At 34.3% G+C, this 25,485-nt stretch overlaps 2 protein-coding genes across 2 annotated transcripts in view; one reads left to right on the plus strand and one right to left on the minus strand.

Moving 5' to 3' along the window:
- Nucleotides 1–2,834: 2,834 nt before the first annotated feature.
- On the minus strand, nucleotides 2,835–5,387 carry LOC145816927 (putative disease resistance RPP13-like protein 1). Its single transcript, XM_082912723.1, has one exon. The coding sequence runs from the start codon at nucleotides 5,385–5,387 to the stop codon at nucleotides 2,835–2,837; it is 2,553 nt and encodes an 850-aa protein (XP_082768849.1).
- A 28-nt stretch (nucleotides 5,388–5,415) lies between these two features.
- LOC114298551 (glucan endo-1,3-beta-glucosidase-like) overlaps nucleotides 5,416–25,485 on the plus strand; it is a 38,222-nt gene continuing 18,152 nt past the window's right edge. The window contains exon 1 of the mRNA XM_082912724.1: nucleotides 5,416–5,491. Within this exon, the coding sequence (XP_082768850.1) occupies nucleotides 5,416–5,491 (76 nt within the window). The remainder of the gene's footprint in view (nucleotides 5,492–25,485) is intronic.

Below are 25,485 nucleotides of genomic sequence, written 5' to 3' on the forward strand. Positions count from 1 at the left end.
TTCACAATTCAAAATTCAAAATATAGACATTTTGATTCACAAGCATATTTTCAAAATTCCAATTTCTGATTTCAAATTTCAAAATATAAACATTTCATAATTTCAATTCTCAATTCTCAATTATATGAATTTCATAATATGACATTAACAATTTTCAATTATATGAATTTATGATTTATGAATTTCATAATTCCAATTTTCAATTCTCAATTCTCATATTTATGATTTATTTAAAAAATTCAAAATATTCAAAATATTCCAAACCTGATTTATGATTCAAAACCCTTAATTTTTTGAACCCTAAAATGTCATCCTAAAAGGATGTGTGAACAGTCTGATATCGAGCAACAATTATCTTTAGAACCCTAATTTTATAACCACACTGATAAAGCATAAAAAATCCAAACCCAAATATTCAATTCACAAGCAACATCCAAAAATTCAAAAGCATAAAAAATTCCACAAATTCAAAAGCACAAATTCAAGCCCTGATTTCTGATTTCAAAAAATTCCAAACCCTAATTTCATAACCACACTGATAAAACCCTAACACATTAGAACCCTAACACATTTAATAATTCACATTTAAATCCCCAACATCCACAGTTTCACAAACACATTCACATTTTTCACAAACACAATAAATAAATACATAAAATTCAAATGATACAGACAGAGCTAGATGTCATACCACGGAGAGAGAGAGAGAGAGAGAGCAGAGACAGAGAGTGAGAACAGAGAGCAGAGCGAGAGCGAGAGCGAGAGCGACAGTGAGAGCCGAATCAGAGCGAGTGAGTCTGAGAGCAGAGGGAGATGGAGAGTGAGAGCTAGAGAGTCTGAGAAATGAGAGAGATCGAGCAACAGAAGAAAAACCTAAGTGTCAAAAACGTGATTGCAAATGAGGCCATACCCGTGTTTTATAGGAGTTTTAAAAGCGTTCTTTCAATTAGCGTTTTCATTAATTAACAATGAAAACGCTATTACGAATAGCGTTTTCTTACAAAAGAAATGCACAGTAAAATCGCTATTTGAAAAGCGTTTTCTTCACAAAACGAATCCACAAATAAAGCGCTATTTAGAATAGCGTTTTATTCAAAAAAAAAAAATTTTACCTTAAAATCGCTATTTCAAACAGCGTGTTCTTAATTAAAATCGTGATTCACAATAGCACCTTCACTATTCATCAAGTTTTGGGCTCCAAATAGTGAAAGCGCGATTTGTAATAGCGCTTTAGCCTAGTTTGGGAAATCCATCCAAACTAGGCCTAGTTTGGGAAATAGGATGCAAAAGAGGCTTAATATGGGAAAAGCCTCTATTCTTTCCCCTTTTCACACTTTTGTTTCAGTATTGGATTACATCCACGGATCACCAGTGACAAAAGTGTGGGAGGGAACCCTTCCTTTGGAAAGGATGTGAGCCTAGGGCAACTCCAGATATGAAGTGTTTGGAGAGAGGTGAGGTTTTGAAACTCCTCATAAGAGAGTCTTTCCAGATTTGGGAAGTCCCTGATGGTCAAACAAATGAGAGAGGTGGGCAAGAACATCCCTTCTTCTGGAAAGGACACCGTATCTCCCCATGGCCAAGCTGGGCCTTGAAGTTGGAGTGTTATAAGAGAAGAGAGTTTGTGCAAACCCCACTCTAATGGAGATGGAGGCGGAACTGGAAGTTGACCCACGTCGTCCACTCTGAAATTCCCGATTGAAAATGAAGTGATGTTGGTGGGGGAAACTCCCTTCCTTGACAAAGTAGGACACCATTCCTGCTCTGCAATTCATTAAACACAGCTTTTGAAGCGAAGTGAGTTGGTAGATGTTGTTGTTCTCATCACGACCACCAAGTGACAAGGGCTCCAGATTAGAACAACGGTATATCGGCAATTGACTGAGATTCTTGAGATTATTGGCTTCAGGTGAAGATTTGAGACTCCTGCAATCCTCAATTTGAATAGTTTTAAGAGATGGACAATCAAATTTGATCCCTTCCTCTGCAAAAAGTGACTCCAGATTTTCACAAGAAAAAATCCAAAGTTTTTTTAGTGTGGATGGTAGCCCACCTCCTGACAATAAATATGTAAGTGATGCACAATTAGAAACCCACAACTCTTGCAGATTATTGAGTGTCAGCAACTCGGGTAGGGACTCCAAAGCCTCACACTTTGAAACCCTAAGTTCTCTCAGCATAGATGGAAAACCTTTCATTGGAAAAGAGATCAGACTCCCACAAATGTTGATTTTAAGCACCCCAAGAGATGTGTATGTGTGCAGATCTTGTGGCAGTTTCTTCAGCATTCCACAATCTGAAATTGTTAAGTACTCAAGTCTCGTCATGCAAGGCACCCCCTTATTCTGCCACAATGTTATTAGTTCTCGGCAGTTGCTAATGTCCAATTTCTTGAGTTCCCTCAAATCTTGAGTAAACCATGTCAGTAGGAACGCTAGTTTTTCAACATGAGAAATGCTCAAAGCAGTTACTGAAGTCAAATGCTTAGACATTGCATTAGCAAGTAACTCAGCATCAATTGTGCTTGGATCGCACAGGGAGTCGAGAACTGTAACATGGCTAATATCCAAGGTAAGGGAACCAAGTTCAATCGTGTTCTTCGTCCCTAAGAGTGCTGGAAGGCTTGGGAGCATAACATTATTCATTGACAAGGACGCAAGTGATGGCTGAACGAGGCTCGAAACATCAATCAACAACTGCGGACAACCATCAATTTTGAGAGAATTGAGACAAGGAAGATCATTTGGTAATCTTCGTACAAGTTTGGGACAATTTATGATGGCAAGCTCACTGAGATGACCGAACGGCTGAACTCCCTCATTTTCAAAAGCAGATCAATCCTCCCATTCTAGCATAAACTTAAAGATCAGTCTCTCTAGAGAGGGGAAAGGTTTGGCACCACATTGCTGCCCATAGAACTCACAACCCAGGAACTTTATTGCACTCATTCTTTCAATGTAAAGGTCTTTAAGCAAGGGTAGTTGTCCAAGTGGTGGCAAAGATATGCAATATTTACTACCTTCTAATCTCATGAACACCATTTTAGAGTATGAAACATCTCTAACCCAGTTTGGAAATTTTGTACTGCCATACCCAATGATGGTGAGTCGTTCCAACAATTTGAAAGGTCTCATCACATCATGCACATCCCTCTCAACTATGTCATTCTTCGAACGGTGAGGTTCATCCCATTCTAGCGATAACTCTTTTAACTCCTCCTTAGACATAAAATTGGCATCCCTTGCATCCTTAACACCACCGACATTCTCCAATCTTGATATGTGTATTGCCCCTCGAATGTTCAATAGGTTTTTCAACTCTCCTATTTTACGCCCACAATCTTTACCCACCATAAAATTTGACAATGTTTGGAGACTAGTTAATTTACCTATATGTGGCGACATCTCTTCTAATAATGGAATATTCACGCCAGTCATGTCAAAATGGCGTAGGTTCACCAACCTCCCTATGTTTAAAGGCAACTTCTGAAGTCGAGAACAAAATTTCAAAAACAAGACTTGTAAATTGTAGAGAGTTACCACTGTGTCAGGCAACCTTGTAATCCCAGAACAGGATACATCAAGGTACCACAAGTGCTTTAGATCTCCAATGGAATCTGGTAGTTCATCCATCCTCTTACAATGTAAACGCAACTCACGTAAGCATTTTAACTTTGGCAACAAATCATGAAACAAGTACCTCGATGCACACATACTTCGTGGAAAAAACTGTAAGAATGTTCGTAAGCATTTGGCATCATCAAAAAATTTAAATTTTTTGATTCCTTCATAATGGCTACCAACGTAAGATGAATGTCGAGCTTTTTCCGAAATCTTGTTATGCCTGCCATACTCCAAATTATTCTTGAACCTAAAACATTTGTCTCTTGAGACATCTTGAGCCAAATCATTGATGAGGTCATGCATTATGAATTTCAATTTGTTACCACTTGACGGTTGAAAAAATGATCTTGATACCAATTCATGAAAATACTTGTAGCCTAAATCCTCCATTTGCTCTCCACCATTTGGTTGCTCAATTAAACCTTCAGCCATCCATAGCAAGATTAATTCCTCCTCCTCGAATTCGTAGTCCATTGGGATAATTGCACAGTAAGAAAAGCACCTCTTCACATGGGAAGGGAGATGAAGGTAGCTCAATTTCAATACTGAGAGAATGCCACTTTCCTCATTCCATATATTGCTATTTAGTATTTCTTTCCATTCACGCTCTTCTTGTTTACATCGTAATAAGCTGCCGAGGGCCCTAGCTGCCAAGGGCAAGCCTCCGCACCTATGCTTAACAATTTTCTTCCCAATTGATACCAATTCTGGGCATTCCATAATATTTCTATTCTCAAATGCATGATGGGCAAAGATTAACCAACAATCATCATATAATAAGTTTTTCAAATTGAGATATTCATCCATACCCATCTGCTTTACAACACCTCCTTCTCGCATTGTTACAATGATTTTACTTCCAGGTGCTCCAGCTTCAAATGGCAATCGTAACAAATTCCACCCATCATGTCCATAGTGCCACACATCATCTAGAACAAGCAAAAACATTTTTTCTGCCAGTGTGTTTCTTAGTTGGACTTGAACCTCATTTAACTTGCCCAAATCACATGGACGGTGAGTGAATGACTCGAGAATTGCCTTTGTTGTTCCCAGAATGTCAAAGTCAATAGAAACACAAACCCATGCTTTCATATTGAAATGCTTTTCCACTTTGTCGTGATCATAAATGTGCTGAACTAGTGTAGTCTTGCCGATCCCACCCATGCCTACAATAGGAATTACATCAAACTTTTTTGCAGTAGGTGCATCCCCAAGTAGCAATTCGATAATTTGCTTCATGTCTTCATCTCTGCCTTGAATGTGAGGCTCCTTCAAACATGTAGTTTGTGATCTCTGCCATAGATCTGTAGACATCCTCCCAACAAGTCTTTTATCTAAACCAAGATCTTTTTCTTTTGTAGCAACTTCTTGTAATTGACTAGTAATCTCATTTAGCTTTGACCCAGTTTTTAAATTGAATGGAACAATAGAAGAGAGACGTAGAAACTTAGCTGGTCTTCTTCCCATCATCGTCTTCTCCGCCATTAGCTTCCTTTCGAGAGCTTCAGTGGCAAAATCATCCAATAAGTCATCTGCATCGTAAGCCAAAGGTTGAACCTCTTCTAGCCACTTTTTGATATCCTTGTGGTACACTTGTTTGTTCTCTGCATCAGCCAACAGAGTCTCTAAATCCTCTAATGCCTTCTTCAGATTCTGGATGCCAGTGCCAACGTCCTCTGTGCTCCCTAAGTTGGTTAAATAAGAGGACAATTTATCAACCATAGCTTGCACAAATGGAGAGATAAAGATCCCAAATACATCCATGGTGTTTGTTCTAAAAGAAGGAAAGGTAATGAAACCAGGCAATACAGATATCAAGAACAGACTGAAGAACCTCTACAAACTTGGAACAGACTTCGGTGGTAAAGGTAAGAAATTGAGTCAAAATGAAGCAATACACGGATCAAGAACAGGTAGAACCTCTACAAACTTGGAACAACTTTGGCAGATAAAAGATATGAGAAAGGTAAGAAACAAAGCAATACAGTGATCAAAAACAGAATCAAACTTTGCAAACTTCAAACAACTTTCGAATTGTAAAGGATCTAAAAAGTCAGACACTCATCAAAAACAAACAGTTTGAAGAAGCTCTGCAAGTGAGTAGTAGTTGAAGATTGTAAGTTGTGACCAAAAGCAAACGAGGAAGTGGTGAAAGAAGGGGTATGAAGAAAAAAGAAGTCAATAACAATAATGGAGTCTCATCTCATTGCTACCTACTTTTCTGGGCCTTTTCCCAAACTAAGCCTCTTTTGCCTCCTATTTCCCAAACTAGGCCTATTTTTGACAGATTTCCCAAACTAAGCTAAAGCGCTATTACAAATCGCGCTTTAACTGTTTGGAGGCCAAAATTTGATGAATAGTTAAGGTGCTATTGTGAATCGCGAGTTTAATTAATAAAACGCTGTTCGGAATAGCGATGTTAGCCTCAATTATAAAACGCTATTATGAATAGCGCTTCATTTGCTATTTTTCCGACCTCAATTATAAAACACTATTCTGAATAGCGCTTCATTTTCTGATTGGTTTAATAAATAAAACGCTATTACAAATAGCGAGTTCACTTATGAATAAAACGCTATTGCAAATAGCGATTTTAATTGTGAATAGAACGCTATTTAGAATAGCGTTTAAACTGTTTCAGTTCCTGGTGTCATTGTTTTGGTGATAATGTGATTCATAAAATTTTATTGGCTTTAAAGCCATTGTCATGTTAAAATTTATTTTTTTTTCTTTTGTTTTTGTTTTTGTTTTGGTTTAGAAAGTGTAATTCAGAAATTTTACATAATATGAGAAAAACCTCTTTTCATATATTTATTTTACATAATATTTGTCATATATATAATTTTAAAATCATATTCATTTAGATATTATTAAGCCAATCAAGTTCATTTACAAAAGTCATGGTTTCACTGTTCACTATTGTAAGCATGGATTGAAACCACACTTTCACTGTTCATTTAAATTAGATTTAATTTTTTTTTGTAAATATTTTTTTTTTCTGTTGTCATTGTTTCGGTGATAATGTAATTTATAAATTTGTTTGGCTGTACTCAAGCCGTTCTCATATTAAATTTTTTATTTTTTCTTTTGTCTTTGTTTTGGTTTAGAAAATGTAATTAAAAAAATTTTTTGGTCTTTACTAAAGCCGTTTTCATGTAAATTTTTTTTGTTTATTGTTTTGTGTTTGTTTTGGGTTAGAAGGTGATAATGTAATTAATAATTTTTTTTTCTTTACTAAAGTCGTTTTTCATGTAAATTTTTTTTTTTCTTTTGTCTTTGTTTTGAGTTAGAAGGTGTTATTCAGAAATTTATTTTGGCTTTACGAAAGCTGTTTTCATTTAAATATACATATATATTAATCCTTTTGTCTTTGTTTTGGGTTCGAAGGTGAGAATGTAATTTAGAAAACCAGTTTAGTAAAACCGTTTTGTACCTGTTTTCATTAAAAAAATTATTTTTTTATTTCGTCTTTGTTATGGGTTAGAAGGTGATATGCATGCTCTACAGTCTGAAGCACACCCACACACTGTGCAGCTCGACGAGCAATGACGAAGGGTGAGACGCGAAGACCACCGCGGAGTAGGCCAAGAAGACGAAGGCCACAGCGAGAGCTCCTAAAATAAATTTTGTCAACATTTTTGTAATAAATCTTAATACATAATATACGAAGTCACTAATTTACTAAATACTCATACAAGCATGAAAACAACATAACTGAAGTTGCAAATGTAATAGTTTTCAGTTACATAGATAGTACAAACATAATTCTCCCACAAAAATACATTCTGGACACCATGAACTGAACACATATTACATACATCCTGGACATCCTGAACTGAACACACAATACATAAACATAACAGTTAGACAGACAAACACATAATTCATGACCTAATATTGCATATTAATAGCCGCAACATTTGACAGACACAATACATAAACATAAACATAACATAACAGTTATACTTACTCTAACACAAACATTACATATTAATGCATGACCTAATATTGCCGAAGTGTAGACATTAACACCTAATTCGCGCTTAAATCGGCAGGTGGCTCAGAGTCTGAATAATCCGAAAGCTCAGCATTAGAGACAAGCTTAGGATCCTCCATGATACCGTTGATAGCCGCAACATTTGGTTCTGTTCTGTTCTTCTGGGCATCCTTCTTAACTATGTATAACTGCATATCGCGGGCTAACCTACGGCGCATTTGAGAAATCTCATGTTGTAGTCTTTTACATAGTCGATCAACATTATCAGGATCTTCCTTTTGGATCTCAATAGAACGTGCTTTTGGCACCTTCAGTCGATTTTCCCGACATAATCTTTCCATTTGCACTCGCTCTATAAATAGTGCAGGCCACTTCAGAAGTCTAGCGTTTGCTAAACCATATCCTGTTTGATTATCTGATGGATCCTCCACCAATCCACATGGATCTCAATAGTATTTGGGCATGACAAAATGTCGCTTCCCAAACCTATCATGATAAGCACAAGAGGCATCTAACAAAGGAAATGGTGTTTCATCTTCAGCATTGCCACTTCCCCTTCCCCCTCCTCGTCGTGAACTGTCACCCCTTTGCAAGTTCCTACCACCTCTGCGATTCCCACTCCTTCCCATGAACCATGTAGCCATGCTAATTTTTTAAAACAAATAAATGACAATTTCGTAGAGCGAAATGAGTTGTAAGGTTGTGTCTTCACCTTTAGCCGTTTATATAGTTGGTTATGAACGACTTTAGAAAGATGCCTCTGCATCACAATCCCACATATATGAACAAGGTATGAGTGTCACTAGACTGAAAAAACAAAGAAAAGCAAATACTGTGTACGAAGTCACGTGACTTGACAATCCATCTGCATATACAGACAAAATAAAGGCATGCTGACTGTAAGGTAAATCAGTGAATTCACTGTTGCCATGTGACATTCTGAATTGAGAATCCCACATATATCAATAAGAGATAAGTTGTCACTGTAATTAAAAACTCGAGCAAAACATCAACTTGACCAAAGCCTGTGCACCAAGTCACATGACTTGACAATCCATCTGCATATACGGACAAAATAAGGGCATGCTCACTGTAAGGTAAATCAGTGAATTCACTGTTGCCATGTGACTTTCTGAATTGAGAATCCCACATATATCAATAAGAGATGAGTTGTCATTGTGTATCAAATAATCGAGCAAAATATCGAGAAAACCAAAGCCTATGCACCAGGTCACATGACTTCGCAATGACAAGTCTCTCCACGATTTGACTACTCAATATTTTAAAAAATGAAGCTTATGTAGGCAATGTTGTGTTTCACTTAGTTATGCATCATTCGTTGTTACGACCTACTATTTCTATCAACGGGAAAAGTATGACTATTTAAAAAATGAAGCTTATGTAGGCAATGTTGACTAAAAATTATTAAAACATAATGTTTAGATTTTCCTTTTCAATGGTGGTGGACAGTCACAAAGCGGAAGTGGCGATAAGTCACTTCGTTCAATACCCATTACAGAAAATTAAATTGAAGTTGGTGGTTAAATGTATGGACTAAATTTTGAATAGTTATCCATGTGAATCTATCGGGCCATCCTTACCAATTATTTGGTATTACGAAACACAGGCTTACCAATCAAAGTGCCATTTTTTTTTTCCTTCTTACCTACGAAATTGCTATGGACTATTAATTAAAATAGTTTAAGACTCTTTTCATACATATATTATAACTAGTCTAATAATGACTTGTAATTATGTAAATAAAAATAAAAATTATTAAAACATAATGTTTAGATTTTCCTTTTCAATGGTGGTGGACAGTCACAAAGCGGAAGTGGCGATAAGTCACTTCGTTCAATACCCATTTCAAAAGCTTTTTCAACTTTTCTTAAGTTTTCAAAGGAAATTTTAATTTGTACTATAATGCTATTATATGTATTACAAATTCAGCTCATTAACTTTTTTAATCATATTCTGGGTGCTTGACCCCAAATATACTGAAATAAACCAAACGAAATTAAACCAAAATTTTTTTATTTAAATAAAATAGAGTCAAAATTAAATATTTTGAGACAACATGATATTTTCATATATTATTTTCAAGTCAATAAAAATATTTTTTTTGAATAAAATAGAGTCAAAATTAAATATTTCAGAGAACATGATCTTTTATTTGAGAGAACATGATCTTTTCATTTATTATTTTGAAGTAAATACAATTTTTTTTTAATAAAATACATTCAAAATCAAATATTTTTTGTTTAATAATTACATTTAGTAGAAATTAGACATTTTGATTCAAAAAATAAAGACATTAACAATTTCTGAAGCATAATTTGATTAAAAAAATATAGACATTTTGATTCACAAGCATAATTTCAAAATTCCAATTTCTGATTTCAATTTTCAAAATATAGACATTTTGTAATTCCAATTCAACAATTCTCAATTACATGAATTTCGTAATATGACATTAACATTATGAATTATATGAATTTCAAATTTTTAAATTTTATTCTTAATTAAACAAAATTACTTTTAAAACCCTAATTTCCTTTTAATTCCTCTTAACAAGAAAAAAAAAAAAAAAAACTCACAAGCATAATTTCAAAATTCCAATTTTTGATTTCAAATTTCAAAATATAGACATTTCATAATTTCAATTCAACAATTCTCAATTACATGAATTTCATAATATGACATTAACAATTATCAATTATCAATTATATGAATTTCGGATTTTTTAATCACGATTCTTAATTAAAAAAAATTACTTTTAAAACCCTAATGTCAAACCCTAATTTCCTTTTAATTCCTCTTAACAAGCAAAAAAAAAAAAAAAATTCCAATTCAACAAATATAAGTTGGTTTATTCAAAATTCAAAATATAGACATTTTGATTCACAAGCATAATTTCAAAATCCCAATTTCTGAATTTCATAATATGACATTAACATATTTATGATTTATGAATTTATGAATTTCATAATTCCAATTTTCAATTCTCAATTCTCATATTTATGATTTATTTAAAAAATTCAAAAAATTAAAAAAATTCCACACCTGATTTATGATTGAAAAGCATAAAAATTCACAAGCATTAGAACCCTTAATAATGTGAAGCCTAAAATGTCATCCTAAAAGGATGTGTGAACAATCTGATATCGAGCAACAATTATCATTAGAACCCTAATTTCATAACCACACTGATAAAGCGTAAAAAATCCAAACCCAAATATTCAATTCACAAGCAACATCCAAAAATTCAAAAGCATAAAAAATTCCACAAATTCAAAAGCATTCACATTTCTGATTTCGGATTTCCAAACCCTGATTTCTGATTTCAAAAAATTCCAAACCCTAATTTCATAACCACACTGATAAAACCCTAACACATTTAATAATTCACATATAAAACCCTAACATTCACAGCAAATTAAAACACATTCACATTTTCACAAACACAAAAAATAAATACATAAAATTAGGGTTAACTGTCATACCACGGAGAGAGAGATAGAGAGAGAGAGAGAGAGCAGAGAGCAGAGATTAGGGTGAGAGCAGAGAGCAAAGAGCAGAGGGAGAGCGATAGTGAGCCGAAGCAGAGCGAGATCGAGTGAGTCTGAGAGCAGAGGGAGATGGAGAGTGAGAGATGAAGAGTGAGAGATGGAGAGTCTGTAGATCGAGCAGAGACGAAAAATGTAAGTGTGAAAAACATGAATGCAAATGACGGGGTTCGTCTTTTATAGCAGTGTGAAAAACGCTTTTTCAATTAGCGTTTTCATTTAGCTACAGTGAAGTCGCCATTAGAAATAGTGTTTTATTCACAAAGGTGATGCACAGTGAAGTCGCTATTCTGAATAGCATTTTCTCAAGAATGAAGCGCTATTAGAAATAGCATTTTATAATTTAAAACTGCTATTCGGAACAACGTTTTATTAATTAAAATCGTGATTCACAATAGCACCTTAACTATTCATCAAATTTTGGCCTCCAAACAGTTAAAGCGCGATTTGTAATAGCGCTTTAGCTTAGTTTGGGAATTCCATCAAAACTGGGCCTAGTTTGGGAAATAGGACGCAAAAGAGGCTTAGTTTGGGAAAAGTCCCTACTTTTCTATCAGTTTTGTTAGTCGTGCTAGATGGTCAACACTACATTTTGATTGGTAGCTGTGATTACGATAAGATAGGAATAGAGAGAGAGGGGCCACCCCTTTTTTATGAATAATGTTTAATATTGCTGAATTTCATTCTCCTTGGACTCTATTTTTTTTTTCCTTCTTTTGTAAATCATTTTTCTAGTTCTTTTATGGATTGGGTACAAATTATATATATATATATATATATATATATATATTCCATCATAAGTGCCTCTATAATAATCAAATTTTTAAAAAATTAAATATTTAAAAGTTAGTAACTTCTCTAGAATTGAGCTGTGTTGTTCTAGTGTTCTGTTCTAATAATTTATTAGTCACCTCATCTAATGACTTATTAAAATTTAATTAATAGTTTTACTATTTTGTTTCAATAAATACGTCTAAAATTGTCAACTTTTTTCATTTAGGTCTTGTTTGGGAACAAGCTAATTTAGTAATTTTTTGGCTATTTAGCTAAAATATGAGCTAAAAAAAACTAGTATGTTTGGGATGACTTTTTGGCAGATGTGCAAAAAGTAGAGAGAAAAGAGAATCTTTGACTTTTTGGTATGGGTTGTTGGCTTTTTAGCTAATTTAGTAACTTTTTGACTAAAAGGGAGGGTTCCCAAACGAGGCCATAGTATTCGATTACTCACCCAGCCAAACAAATTGTCTCTTTTTTCCCACTTGACTTCAGCAATTGATGCATTAATTTCAAATCAAGGAGTAGTTCAGCTTGTTTGGTTTTGGTTTTCAAAAAATTTTACTTTTTTATTTTCTCTATTTTTTTTTATTTTCATGATTTTTGTTTAATATTTTAAGCAAATTTTTTTTAAATTTTTTTTAGACACACTTGATATAAATACACTTAAAAAGTATAATATTTGTAAAAAAGTTGTTCAAAAAAAGAAAAATAAAAAGAAAAATAATAATAATATTTGTGAAAAAAATCTTTAAAAAATTCACTAAATACCAAAAATACAAATAAATAAATAAATGAAAATTCAGTATATTTTTGTGTATTTATTAATTTTTAAAAATATTTTTTCACAAATATTTTACTATTTAAATACATCTAAGTAGGGTGCATCTAAAAAAGTAAAAAAATTGCTTAAAATTTTAAAAATATTCACTAAAAACAAAAAAGCATAAAAAATAAAAAACTCAATTTACAAAAAATTGAATTCAAAAAACTGAAACCAAACCTACTTAATAGTATTCATTGACATCTCTCGTGGAAGTGGAGAAACTGAGAAATTGAAGGACTACCTATTGGAAGGTTTTGAACAAAAGGCTGCCATTTCATGTTACTTGTAAATAATATTTCCACAAAAAATTGGTGGTAGGTTTGGATTGTTAAAATATTTTGCCAAATGAAAATGGATATTTCTTCCTTCAGATTCAATTCAATAAGGAAGGAGCTATTAGACCAAGTCTTGGATATGGTACTCAGCATTTTGCAATAAAATGGAAGCCAAATACAAAATTGTTAAACGAAAATTTGAAGAAGGTGCCAGTACAGGCACTGTTTTTGTAATATATGCTTAAAATTTTGGACTGAGAAAGGACTCAGTAACATTGCTACTGTCATTCGCAAACCTTTGTATACTGGCTGACGTACCAAACCTTGTGAAAGATTTATCTTTTTGAGAATTTGCAATTGAGGTGGGTTTTATTTTATGTTTCCAAAGAAAAGTGGCAGTTCTCCAGTATTGATACTTGGGTTAAATCAATCAAATATCCTTGGAAGCCTAGGATATACTAAAATTGCAAATTGTTTGGACATAATTTTGTGGGTCATTATTACTTAGAAAATTAAAATAAAAAATAAAAAATTGAAATAGAGGAAAAGATGGACATTGGCGAAAACTCAGACACTGTTTTTGAAGAAATTTCAAAGAAAAGGGATTGTCAAATACAAGGTTCTATTTGGTAGGCCTTTCATTTGTCACAATGATGATATTTATTAGGACCTATTGGTTAATGATAAATAATGTGAAGAAAATAATCAGCTTTAAGGCAGATTGGAGGGAATGATGCATATTAATAAATGCTTTCCAAATTGAGAACACATTAGAGAAGTGCTTAGGAAGTAGTATAATTACCTGATGCTAATTAATGAACCAAGCTTACAACTAATAAGACCTGTCAATAATACCCATACCTGATTTGAAAACAATAAACATGGAGATGTTTGGAAATTCATAAATGAGAATAAAATGACCCTACTAGGATTAGTAGAGAATAAAATGAGGTTCGGAAACATCATCAATATTGCTCAGAATTGTTTGCCTCTAACCATTAGAATATATTTCATAAAGCGGAATCTCTAGTGCAAACACAACTTAAGAGTTCAAAGTTGCAAACCTCCGAACAATTATTACTTGCAGAGTTGAATATCTGGAAAACAATATGAAGTCTTGTTTTGTATCCCCTTTGGGATGAAGATACTCCCAAAGAAGTTGAAGATGTTCTTGGATCCTATAGGTTCAGATCATTGTCCTCCTGCTGTTACTTTGATGCCCGAAATTGAATTGCAAAAACTTTTCAAATTCTTTAATTTTTAGATGAGACATGGGAATATCAAGCAGATTCTTCAGACTTTTGAAAATTTGAATAGTAACATGTTCTCAAGTGTTGAGAAATGAGTCCTAAAATTAAAAAACTGAGTCTATTCTTAGAGAGTTGAACAAACTGCTCTAATTTCAGCTTGAGAGTGCTTTAACTCGCCATATAACCATAATAAACAGGAGGCCCTTCAGCATTATATCAATCTCTATGTTGCAGAAGAATCATTCCACAAGTCCAAATCCATAATAAGATTGTAACTTTGGGACTAGTTTTTTGATTTTTGATTTTTTTTTTCCACATAGAAGTTGATGGCCATAGAATGAGGAATAATATTCTCAGCCTATACGACAGTTATGGGATGAAATTAGATGAGATAAGTGAGTTTAAGGTTTTGAATATATATATATATATATATGGTGCAGATATATTATGTATGTCTAGATATATGTATTTATGTTCTTTTCCCTTAGACAATTTTATACTTGACTCCACAGTTATTTATTTATTTATTTTGGCAGGTATTATATTCCAAGGTCCAAACTAGCATTTGTCCCTAGGAACATCTACTAAACTGAATTCAGAATCAAACTTTGTTCAAGTAGTTGCGCTTCTACATCATTTATACGATCACATAACAAAACATACTCTCTCTCTCTCAAGAATGGTCTTGAAAAGAGAATACCATGTGAACAATCAATCAGGCCATGTAGCACATAGTAGAAGAAAGTTAAATTCTAATAAATTAGCAACCTAACCACCTACAAATGAAGATGTGTATCCAGGGACTTAAAACAAGGCTCAGGACTTCTTTCATATGTATTCATGTTGTTTCAATAAAGAAACTGCTACACTGCCAAAAAAAAAGCAATAATTTGCCCTTAATGCACAAGTTAATAGCTACAATAATTGATCAGTGGGACGTCTAATGGACTAGAGAAGTGGATAAAACAAAAACTGTGTTGATTTAGCTATAATACAATCAAATAGCTACCACTCCAATTATTTATTAAGGCAGCAAGCAATAAAATACAGTAGAAGTATCGTGGTTTCTATAAAGAAAAAATTAAATGTCTGATTACATTCCGTAATTTGGAGTGCCAAAGAAATTGCAATAAAGTTGTGAATGCCGACAGTGCATGGAATGTTAATTACTGAAGTGTGAGCTAATTGAATGGTGTTGGACCCCTTGCATGAGTAACTTCTTTTTTTTTATTTGGATAAAACAAAGACAACTAATAATAGGAATGTTCTAGAAGGATAGGAAGTTTGGCGGGCAGAGTCCATCCAAAGATTCATCCACCATTTTGTCAGCCTCAAATGCTAAAGCATTAGCTGTCACAACCTAAACCCGCCCCTAAAAGTTTGGTCTATGACCGGCCTATACATAGGCCTCAAAACAGAATTTTAGAATAATATTTAACCGCATACGGGGCCTTAAACGGAAGCAATATCAATAAAAGACAACATCCATTGAGCTTGTGCATACATGATGGCTTAATTAGATTTTAGCATTCAAATACATTCCCAGAGTTACATATACAATCACAGAATTATGCAGATCTCACACACTTAAATAAGACTCCAAAAATTGCACAACTCCTAGTAATCAAAATTAAGGCCTCAGCACAGAGGCGTACCCTAGGCGGCTTGGCAGACAGGTAGACCTCAATACCATTCTAGTGTCAGTCCCCGATGGCTCACCTACATAAATATACATAAAAACGGAGTGAGCAAGGCTTAGTGAATAATAACAATGCAAGGAGGTGAGTTAAACAAGTATAGACTTAGAGGATGTAAATATGCATATCAAACCATACACAGATCTTATTCATAATCATATTTTAAAACGGCCTCAAGCCCACATGTAATACAGAACGGCCTCGAGCCCATATATGATACAGAATGGCCGTAAGCCGAGATAGGATACAGAACGGCTGTAAGCCCAGATATGATACAGAACGGCCGTCAGCCCAGATATGATACAGAACGGCTGTAAGCCCGGATATGATACAGGACGGCCGTAAGCCCAGATATGATACAGAATGGCCTTAAGCCCAACAGATTATACAGAACGGCCTCAGGCCCAACAGATTATACAGAACGATCCCAAATTCATTAGAATACCATTTCACAATAGTGCACATAAATTTCCCCATGGTTTATTACAAATCGACATAGTTGTCTTGCGTACAACAGAACATTAATAATAACTATTAACAGAAGGCACATGTATCACTACAGTATTATTAATAGGGACAGAACAATCGTAGGATCATACCAACGCCATTATTCAATCGTATCCATTAATTTAATCAAAGCACAATAGCAATGGAATAGGCCATTCACAAATAACAATATATAAATAATAATCATAATCACAAGAAGTAAGTGAAACATATCGTTACACTACTATTACTCACAGTGATAGGTTTTTGACAACGGTGGAACGAGGTTCTCGTCTTGACCTCGTTCAATTAGTCATATCGGTTCTAAACTCATTAGTCTTTAATAAGTCATAATCCATGTCTCAGAAGATAGGAAGAATCGATAGGAAAAGGTTCAGATGAAGAAATGGTGCAAAACCGGTAGATAGAAAGTGAGCAACTCTCACTAATTTGGGCATATCTATTTTTGTACTTAGAATTTGGGAGTGAGACCACCACCATTGGAAACTAGACTTCCGGGGCTTGATGTTAGGCTCAAGACTCACTCAAAACGGAGTCTGGATGCAAAAGATATGCTTGTTCAAAGTTGGTTGGACAGAGATGTCCCCGCACGTGCGGGAAACAGGGCCGCACATGCGGGAATTGTGCCGCACGTGCGGGACAAGGTGCTTTTTTAGCAGAATCAATTTTTGGTGCTGGAGAGGGCTGCTGCACGTGCGGGAAGACCCACTGCACGTGTGGGACAAGGTGCTTTTTTAGCAGAATCAATTTTTGGTGCTGGAGGGGGCTGCCGCACGTGCGGGAAGACCCACCGCACGTGCGGCTCTGGGCCAGTTTGGCTGTCCAAAAATTTTATGAGCTCTAACACTTGATTTTTTTCCATTTTTAAGCTTGGTTTCAAACTCAAATCACCCAAAAACATGTAAAATTGCACCACAATATGATAAACTAACATCAATCAAGTGTAATTTCATTTCAAATAAGTCAATCTTTGCCTCAATGTTCAAGATCAATGCTTTATTTTCATAATCTTCAAAGTTCTCAAAACACAACTCACAAATACACTTGATCCTTGCATGATTTTATTCTTTGGATAATCTAAGGTTCATTTCATATGGTATTCATGAGGTTGAGCTCCAACCACAAACAAAATCATAGAACTCAAATTCTAATTCTTTAAATTTAGTTCCATTAAATACATACATAAAACCCTCACCCAAATGGGTTCCAATCTTCCAATATCTTTATGATTTCATGAAATTGATGCTTTAAATATAAGGATTCAAGATAGATTTCATACCTTAGCTCAATCTTTGTCTCTCTCTTAGGCCTCTTCAATTTCCCCAAGCTTCCATGGTTGATCCTCTTCCTCTCTCTTCAATCTCTTCAAATTTATCTTCAAGTTCTCATAAATGGTGAGCTTTCTCACTCTTTCATTCTTAGAGAAGTTTATTCTCTCCTTTGCCCTCTCTTCCTCTCGGTTCTCTCTCCCTCAGATATTTTGTTTGACTTCAAAATGATAAGCTCCCAACTCACATGGCCTATCCATATATATATATATATATATATCACACACATAAGCTTTTCACAATAAGGAGGGCCAAATACGCCCTTACGAATCGCACAAAATTAAATTTCAATTAAACTTTCCAGATGACTCTAAAAATTATTCTGATCATAAATATGTCCTCTGTTCCGATTTTTTAAGCCTCTAAGGCCTTCAATTTGCAGTGCAAAGTTAACCACCCAAACATACTTTAACGAATAAGACGAATTGAATTTCCAATTAATTTTTCCAAATAGCTCTAAAAATTTCCATTAACATATACAAGTGCTCAATTCCGATTTCTAAACCCATAAAGGTCGTCAATTACAGTTTTAAAGTCATAACTCAACAGATAATTTCTCAATTCAAACAGATATCATTAAATTGAAAAACATTAATCCACAAGTGCATAGAGGTAATTTCTGATACGGGTTTTGGGGTTGTTACATTAGCCCAACAGTTTGCTTCTCTTCTCTTCCAAGAACACCGTAAAGGATTTAAGCTGTTGTAAATTACATTAATCTCCTCCACCATGTCACCAATAACTGAAATATCTCCTGAACAATTCTAAAGCGGAATCTCTAGTGCAAAACTTTATACCACAAAGCATAGGGCTTCAATATGACCTAATCAAAATCCAATCCAAAAGGCTAGAAGGCAATTTTTAATTTTTTACCCTAAATTTAGTGAAGATAAATTTTTATTCTTTACCCTAGAACTTAGAAGGCAAAAAAATTTTCTTAATAAAAAAAAAATCAAATTAGCAACCAAGCTCAAGCTCTTTTTAAAGGAAAGCACAAGTAAAGGACCAAACTTTATCATTTCATTAACTGTCATTACTTGGAAGTCATTTCATTTTTTTTTCTAGCTTAATTAAGCTATTTCATCTCATATTAAATGACTTCTTAAAAGGTCTCAAAAGACAACTAGGAATTGATTTATTGTATGTTCGGCCATAATGCCATTTTTCACAATTAGACAAATTTCCCCTTTTGTCAAATTATTGGAATAAATAGGGCCTTCTTGTGTTAACTATTTTACAAAATTTCATGTTCCTATGAGATGCAGGATTGGTGTTATATTTCAATTTTACCAACTTTTTGAATTTCTTGATGAGAACTATTTTTGACAATACTGTTGTAATAATAACTAACATGGTTAACAAATGAAAGACTTGGATTTGGATTTTGAACTCCTTTTAATAAAGGAAGCCTAAATCCCTCCAACTGCAACAGATTTCCCACGTGGATTTTGACTAGACTACGTGGCTTCATAACTGTCAAATATAGTCTAGCATGCAAGGAAAAAGGTTTTAAAATACAATGTGATATTAAACAAATTTATTGAAGTCTCAATGATCAAAGTTCTTGCCTTTGAGGAGTGTGTGGTAGGGAGGTTTTTTTCAATTATAGTTTGTGGAAAGGACTTCCTTCTCATTTTTCTTGATATATCTCTTATTTATGTATCACTAACAAGAGTTTTCGGCATGACTGTACAAAAGTAAATCGATATTTTAATAAAAAACCTCATGACATTTCTAAAACTCATAAAATAGCAACCCATTGCATCCTAAATTGTAGTTCTCTCCAAGACAAGAAGCCTTATTTTCAATCCTTGCAAAGACTCACAAAATCTCGCAATGCAGCAGTGAGTATGAATACATCCTAAAGTTTGTTTCCATGACAAAAGAAGTCTTGGAGAACAAAAAGGTAATGATAACAATAGTTAGTAGGTTTTTCTATTTAAACCATTCACAAATCTTTTGTATATATTTTTCACAAAACATAGAGAAAAATAGAAAAAATATACTTTTACAAGCTGAACAACAAAAAGAAGATTGCATTCAAAGTCACAACTGTAGGTTTGTAATAGAGTTAGGAAGTTGTCCTCTCTAGAATAAAAATAAAAATCGGTATTCCAATACAAAAATGGAACCACTCAATAGTTCTCATGTTGGAAATTTGAAAGGGGGAACAACTACCGTGTCCTAATCAAATTACAAAACCAATTAATTTGTAGCTGTTAGAAACATTATGAAGCCAATCCATGACGTCATACATTATGGTAGCAAAAATTGATGCCTTAGTGATAAGGATGAGATGGAGGTCACACAGCATATACTGACCCATAAAATAAAACTGCAAAAACTAGAAATGATTGAAATGTACTCTTTTCAGCAAATCACAAAAGGAGATCGTTGTTACCAAATACAAAAATGAAAATCTCCATTGATAACTTGAAATAGTTCTTACTTTCCACTAAGGTGTAAAATAATACAGATTAAATACCAAATGAGAATGAAGTTCATCCACTTTGTAGTGGTATATAGATAGACAAGGAAAAGGAAATATTTGAAAGGAAAAGAAAAAGAATTAATATAAAACAATGTTTTTCCCCCCTTCTCAATTCGATATGTTCTCCTTTTCTCTTTTCTCCTCTCTGAATTCTTCTTCTTCTTCTTCCCCGCTACTTCCTTCCATCTTTCCATTTCTAAAGCTTTATTTACCTATTTTTTCTTTTCTATTTCCTACTAGAATATTTTGGGGTTCATCATGTGTTCAATCACTGTATTTGAAATTCCACATTTACAACAAAATAGAACCCTCAGTTGTGTTAAAGATCCAAAAAAAAGAAAAAAAATGGAAAATCCTCAGTTGTGTTAAAAATTTGAGACGATTTTGGTACTGAGAAAATAAATAAATAAAAATGATAGGATACATTGTGTTTGTATGTTTGTTTGTACCTTGCAGTTTGCTGCTTGTACAAGATATCACCATCTATAGATACTTGAGGAATGTATTGGATGATGGGCCAATATTGGCCTTTCTCCTTTTTTACACTGTTGTTTCAGTAGTGGATGGCATCTCATGATCTCTAGGGACAAAAGCAAGGGAGGGAAGCCTTGTTCTGGAAATGACGCAAGCTTAGGGCAGTCCACATTTTCAGATGCAAAAGTGAGGAAGGCAGCCCTTCCTTTGGAAATGACGTGAACCTAGTACAAAGTATGATATGAAGTGTTTCGAAAGATGCGAGGTTTTGAAACTCCTCATAAGAGAGTCTTTCCAGATTTGGAAAGTTGATGATGGTGTGGTAGATCAGAGAAGTGGGCAGCAACATCCCAAAGGGCATTGTACCTTCCCACTGCGAAGTTGGGCCTCCAAGTGTTGTAAGAGAAGAGAGTTTGTGCAAACCCCACTTTAATGGAGATGGAGGTGGAAGAAGTTGACCAACGTCCACTCTGATATTCCCGATGTGAAGTGAACTGAGGTTGGTGGGGAAACTCCAATCCTTGAGAAAGTAGGAAACCATTCCTACAGGGCAATTATGTAATTTCAGCCAATCAAGAGAATTAAATTGGTTGATGTTGTTGTTCTTGTTGTTGTGCGCACCGACACCAAGTGGTAGCAGGAATTCTAGTTTTTTACACCAACGTATTACAATTTCTATTAGATTGCTTGAGTGGTGGAACCATCCTTCTGAAAGAGACTAGATTATTGCAATCTTCAATTCCCTGAGATTATCTCCCTTTAGAATGTAGGACATCTGGTAAGGATGTGAGATTGTTACAATACTTGATAACTAGAGTATCAAGAGAGGGACAACTTTGATCCCGTCCTCTGTAAGGAGTGACTTCAGATTTTCACATTCATCAATCTGAAGTTGTTTTAGGGAGGACTGTAGCCCACCTCTTGATGATAAATATGCGAGTGATGCACATTTTGAAACTGACAACTCTTTCGTCAACTCGGGCAGGGACTCCAAAACATTACAATTTATAATTACAAGTTCTCTCAGCATAGATGGCAAAGTTGTCTTTGGAAAAGAGACAAGACTTGCACAACTGTAGATTTTCAGCTCCTGAAGGGACATGTAGGTGTACAGATCTTGTGGCAATTTCTTTAGCATTGGACTAGCTTCAATTTGTAAATACTCGAGTCTTGTCATACAAGGAAACCCTCATGTTCCTTCTTTTCCCAACCTTCTCCTTCTTCTTTTTCTTCCTCTTCTTCAAACAAGCACACAAGTTTGGGGCATCTAGAAATTTCCAAATGCTGGAGGGAAAGAAGACAATGCTGTAGTCTCACCTTATTCTTCCACAATGTCACGAGTTCACTGCATTCTTTAATTATCCAATTCTTAAGTTCCATCAATCCTTGAGTAAACCAAGTGGGTATGCACGTCAGTTTTTTTAGTCTAGAAATACTCAAAGCAGTTATTGAAGTCAGATGCTTAGACACGACATTAGCTAGTAACCATTCATCAACCACGTTTGGATTACGAAAAGAGTCAACAACTGAAAAACATTTCCAATATCCAGGGTGAAGGAACCAAGTTCAAGCATGTTTTTCATCTTCAAGAGTGTCAGGAAGCTTGGAAAAATAGCTTCCCTCATAAACAAGGAGGTATGTGATGGGAGAATGAGACTCGAAACATCAACCAACAACTATGGGCAACCAACAATCTGAAGAGATTTTAGACAAGGAAGATTGTTGGGTAATCTTCCAACAAGTTTGGGAAAATTTTGGATGGAAAGCTCACTGAGCCAATTATACAGCTGAGCTTCCTCTATTCCAAAAGTAGACCAATCTTCCCATTTTGGCATTTCCACAAAGCTTAGTCTCTATGGTAAGGGAAAAGGTTTGTCACAATGCCCATGGAAGTCACTACCTAGGTGCTTTATTGCAATCATTCCTCCAATGTAAAGGTCTTTAAGCGAGGGTAGTTGTCCAAGTGATGGCAAAGATGTGCAACATTTACTATGTTCTAATCGAATGGACACCATTTTAGAGAATGAAAAATCTCCCACCCATTTTGAAAATTTTGTATCGTGAGTTTTTCCAAAAATATGTAAGGTCTCATCATGTCCAACACATCCCTATCAACCATGTCATTCTGCCGGCTATGAGAGTCATCCCATTCTAGTGATAACTCTTTTAACTCCTCCTTAGATATTAAATTGGCCTCCCTAGCATCCTTAGTGGCACTTACATTCTCCAGCCTTGATATGTGCCCCTCGAATGTGTGATAAGTTTTTCAACTCTCCTATTCTATGCCCGCTACCTTTACCCACCATAAAATTTGACAATGTTTGTAGTTTTGTTAATTTTCCTATCTATAGTGGCATCTCTTTTGATGATGGAATATTCACACCAATCATATCAAAATGGTGTAGATTCACCAAGTTGCCCATGTTTCGAGGCAACTTCTCAAGTTGATGACAAGATTTCAAAAACAAGACTTGTAAATTGTAGATTCATTACCGAGTTAGGTAAATTTCTAATCCCAGATTTGGATACATCTAGGTAGCGTAGATGCTTTAGATCTCGAATGGAATCTGGTAGTTCATCTATCCTTGAACTACACAAACACAATTCATTGAAGCATTTTAACTTTGGCAATAAATCATGAAACAAGTACCTCATTATGTAGTCAGAGCTTGTTACCCAAAAGACAACCTAAGAGGGGGGTGAATTAGGTTTTTATAATTAAAATTACTAATACCCTAATAAAAATTATGACTAGCACAATAGATATATATAATTAATGAAATAAAAATAATTAAAACAAGTGTCTTAACAACTATGTTAGTTAATGATTTTAGCACAATAAAAATGTGAAATATAGCTATAGCAATTTAAAATAAAATAAAGAGATAAGAGAGAGAGAGGCAAACAAATTTATAATGGTTCGGCTTCAACTCGGCCTACGTCCACTCCTTAAGCTTCATTTGAGATTTTCCACTATACTCTAGTTTAACAGGGTGCTAGCAACCTTTTCACATATGGAGCAATCCTCCACAGATTTTACACTGACTTTCTAAGTCAAGAACACTGAGTGTACTACATTCTTACAAGGTTAAAAAGATGGTCTTTTTGCTTTCATAGAAAACTAAAAGAATTATCTCTCAAAGATAGATATAAAAATGAAGCTCTGGTTTTTCTGTAAACCTCACACAAGAAAGATGGGCTTAAAGCTATAAGGCTCAGTGTATAATTTCTGAGAATAGATGTGAGTGATTATAAATCAAAGAATATTTTCAGGTTTTTGTAACTTGTTTACATTAGAGGCTTTGGTATATATAATGAAACTTATAGCCATTTATAGCTGTTGTAATTCATTTGAATATATAGCCGTTTATAGCCATTGTACTTCCATCATTACCAATTTGAATATCTTCTACTCCATCATTACAAATTTGAATATCTTCCACTTGAACCTTTTGACCTACTACTGTGCTGGGCTGTTTGAACCTTTGTTTTGGGCTGTTTGAACTCCTGATTTAATCAAATATTAAATACATTCTAACAACATTTAGGATAAAGGTTTAGGTGAGAAATAATGGGACAAAATAAATTTTGATTTTATTAGAACATAAAATCATCAAAATAAATTTTGATTATATTTTTCTCTTTCAAATAAATTAAAAACATAATTAAACAAATTATCAAAATAAATAAGTCTAACAGAGCTTTTCGGCGAAAACTCTAAGAAAGTTCGCAAGCATTTGACATCATCAAAAGCTTTAAAATTTTCAATTCCATCATATTCACTAGCATTTTGACAATATGTATGGTGCAGATATTGTAACGCCCACAAATCTGAAACTGTAAATTATCCAGTACAGCAGGGATGAACATATAATAATAAACTTAATTTCACAACCAATCTCAACTTTACTATTTCTCATTGAACTATAAATTCAAAGTTACAAATTACATATTAACCATTCACAACTCAATAAGTTAGAGAAAACAAAACAATTGCGCTATGGGCTTACAAGTTTTAAACATGGCCATCAAAGAACAAAACAAAAGGACCCATAATTTCTCAAAACAACGTAAAAGTTTGACAATTAGATTACAACTTCAAAAGATCTTTAAGTTTAAAACAAAAGGGTTGGTCGACTTCTTCTTCATTGATGTGGTTGCGGTTCACCAAGTCTTGAAATGTTGTTAGATAGGAATGAGCAATTGCCCAGTAGATATAACACCCTCAAAATAATATATAAAACCCAACAATCTCGACATACATTGATATAAGAGAATAAAACATCCTTCCATTCATCAAAGTATTCTTACGAAAGATATTACATGTTGACAACAAAAGTAAATGCCCTACGGCCCTACAACTTTCCAAGCCAACACTTGGATACAAAAAGTGAGTACTAACTCAAATACATATTAAGCCCTCGGCTTGAATTTACATATAATATCAAATAACAAAACAACAAAAGGAGTCGTCAACTCTCAGAACCTCCCACGCTAAGTCCTTGGAGGTGGCATATCACATGGACCTGAAAATGATGTCCCATATAGGGTGAGCCAAAGCCCAGTAGAGATATACTAAACCAAATATAAGCAATGACTAAAGCAATAGCATTTGATAGATGGTTAACACTTATAAACCAATTATATCACAATACAGTTCCATGACAATTATGTCCA

Source organism: Camellia sinensis, chromosome 2, assembly GCF_055761805.1.
Source record: "Camellia sinensis isolate YWXY chromosome 2, ASM5576180v1, whole genome shotgun sequence".
NCBI lineage: Eukaryota > Viridiplantae > Streptophyta > Magnoliopsida > Ericales > Theaceae > Camellia > Camellia sinensis.